We start from the raw sequence: 3077 nt of genomic DNA, 5'->3' as shown, positions 1-3077 counted from the left end.
TAGGCTAATGAGGTAGGCTGTTCATCACTTTATGAAGATATAGGAGAGGTTTTGGGCTTAAGTTTTATGTTTGTTTTTAGTGAGAGAGATAGGAAATTCAATTCAAATTCTTGTGTATTCAGAAGTTTTTCTTCTAAATTTTCCAATTTTCTTATTTTACATGTCTGTAACTGTCACGTATCAAGAGGGGGATTGATCATCAAAAGCACAATGGTAACTCTGTTTGAAATACAAAACACTCCATCTAAAGTCATCTTTGTTTCTCCTCCGGTGGAGATAATCTTGATTTATGGAAGAAGTTTTTTCAGAGCCTCTTTCACATCCTTATTCCTTAGGCTGTAGATCATGGGATTCAACATGGGGAATACCACAGTGTAAAATGTAGAAACTATTTTGTCCGTATCAAAAGAATAGCTAGATCTGGGGAGAGCGTAGATGTAGAGAATGGAGCCATAGTATAAAGTGACAGAGGTCAGGTGGGAGGAGCACGTGGAGAAGGCTTTGAGGCGGCCCTGGGAGGAGGAGATCCTCAAGACAGTGGCGATGATAAAGAGGTAGGAAGCCAGGATGAGCACCGCGGGGCAGATGACATTGGAGGCCAGCAAGAAGTACATCAAAAACTTATAGTTGCCCTTCTCGCCACAGGCCAGCTTCACTAAGGGAAGCAAATCACAGAAAAAGTCATCAATGATGTTTTCATGGCAGAAGTTAAAGGAAAACGTTTTCTTGGTGATGATTGAAGAGTTAATAAAGCCACCAAAATATGAGACTGCTACCAGCAATGCACACAGCTTTATGGACATGGCCCGAGCATAAAGCAGGGGCTTGGAGATGGCCACGTAGCGGTCAAAAGCCATGGCAGCCAGCAGGTAGCACTCACTGTAGGCCAGCCCTGCAGAGAAGAAGAACTGACACAGGCAGCCAGCAAAAGACATGCTTTTGTCTTCAGAGATGCAGGTCACTAGGATCTTTGGGGTGTAGACAGAAGAATACCAGAGATCCAGAAATGACAGATTTCCAATGAAAAAATACATGGGTGTGTGAAGGCGGGAGTCATTACAGATCAACATGATGAGGGTGCTATTTCCTACCACAGTCAGAGAGTACACGCCCAGGAACACCACAAACAGGCCCAGCTGCATCCCTGGATCTGTGGTGAAGCCCAGCAGGATGAACTCAGTCACTGTGTGATTGCTCCTCTCCATGGCTATAAGGAATTTCACCTATGGGGAAAGAAAATGAGCTCAGTTTGCATCACTGTCATGAATATGTACAATTATGCTACGTAAGATCACATTTGCAGTGATCCTTCAAGTCTAGAACCAACAATCTAATTGTTTGTTTTAGAAAGTTTTCATTTTGCAACAGACTTTGCAATTATGTTTTCAATTCTAAATTTCTTAAGTTGTTTAATTATGTTTTTCCTTTGGGAATGACTCTTCAAGGAAAGAAAAGATGTACTCATAATTTCTCTTTTTCCTATTCTTTGATCCTCTTCATCTTGTCAATTTTCTTTTGCTAAATGTGTAAATTTCTATTTTTAAATATCACTTGTTTGTCTTTAAAATACTGGGCATCCCTCTTTTATATATAGTTTAAAAAGAATAAAGTATTTTTCCTTGAGTGTTTCTATGCATTGAAACATTATGTGAAAGCATTATAAATTCCTATCTCACAATATTATATATAGGCCTGAGAATACACTAAGAGAAGTGCAATGGAAAAAGAGAAAAGATACAAAGTTATGGGGAAAATGTGTACAGAAGAATGATATACAATGATGAAATTACAAAGTACACAGTATTTACTATATTTTACATATATGTTATAATAAACAATAACTTAAACACCAATTTTAAATGTAAGTTATGTTTAGTACAGTATCACTTAATATGACTTGAAAATCCACCCACTCTCTTCAGGTTTCTCTTTGTGCAGAAGTACAAATGCTATCAGAGAAATGGGTAGAGAGACATATATCTAGCAAATGTACATCTGTCTTACACTTTAAAGACAATTCGTGACACTAACTTCTCATTAACGTAAGTCATTTTGTAGGTAAATAAATTAAAATTCAAGTGTACATGATTTTTATTTGTTAATCCCCTTGGGACCTAGGAAAAACACTTGGTTCACACTCAATTCTCAATATCAGCATTAATAAACATCAGTATTAACAAACTGCTATTTCCGAGGAAATATAGAACAATATAAGATTGTTCCACTTGAGCATTTGCTGCTTCTGCTTCACTCAGCTTTCAATGATCTCACGTGGCTAAACCCGGTGATGAAGTCCTCATCTGATTAGATCCACCTGCAGCGTTTGTCATAGTTTTTCGCTCCTTCACCGCTGGAAAATCTTTACTTGGATTTCAGGTCGTCATACCTGTCTGGTTTGCTTCCACTTCTCTTGCTGCATGTGTCTCAGTGCCATAGAACCGACTTTTGAATTTTGGAGTGCCCCCAGAATCAACGCTTGAACTTCTTGTCTTCTCCGTCTGCCATCAGTCTCTGGGAATATCATCGAGTCTGATGACTTTAAATGCTTCTACATGCACATGATTCTAACGTTACCTCTCCTGACCATGCCTCCTCCCTGAAGTGAGACTCATGGATTCAAATGTCTAATTAATATTTTTTTTCTATAATGTCTCCTGGGTATCTTCAGAAGATTGAGTTCACAGGGAATACTGTTTTATCATTGTATTCTAAGAGCTATATTATTTGCTTACGTGTTACCACTAAGAAGAAATTTCTACTAATAATCCTTTTAACCCTATCCTCATTCAGTCTTATCCACTGCAGTAAACAGCATGATTCCATGTTAGGAACAGTCATTTTATATTATTCTTGACCACTCTCTTGTTTTCACACTGTTGCTTTTTAATTACCAACATCTCCTTGATTCTTGAAATACACCTAGAACCTGACTAATTTTTCCCAGCTCCAATGTTTTCACTCCATATGAGGCCATGATTAGCCTCTAATTGGTCTTCCTGCCTCTATTCTTATCCCACTTGAGTCTTTCCACATGGCAGAATGGTCCTGTTAAAATTCCAGTTAGGTGGAGCAAGATG

At 38.3% G+C, this 3077-nt stretch overlaps 1 protein-coding gene across 1 annotated transcript; it reads right to left on the bottom strand.

Annotated features, from left to right (window-relative positions):
• Positions 1-260: 260 nt before the first annotated feature.
• Positions 261-1205, bottom strand: LOC102124354 (olfactory receptor 9G9). Its single transcript, XM_005539535.3, has one exon. It carries the CDS (start codon positions 1203-1205, stop codon positions 288-290), a length of 918 nt encoding a protein of 305 aa, XP_005539592.3. The 3' UTR covers positions 261-287.
• Positions 1206-3077: the final 1872 nt, after the last annotated feature.

The sequence above is a fragment of the Macaca fascicularis genome, chromosome 1 (assembly GCF_037993035.2).
Source record: "Macaca fascicularis isolate 582-1 chromosome 1, T2T-MFA8v1.1".
Classification (NCBI taxonomy): Eukaryota; Metazoa; Chordata; class Mammalia; order Primates; family Cercopithecidae; genus Macaca; species Macaca fascicularis.
Note: the sequence above shows the minus strand (reverse complement) of the source record. Positions and strands in the feature narration are given on the sequence as shown.

Bases quoted from the DNA above. Each gene is read 5' to 3' on its own strand.
- LOC102124354 (XM_005539535.3), bottom strand. From the start codon at position 1,205: ATGGAGAGGAGCAATCACACAGTGACTGAGTTCATCCTGCTGGGCTTC.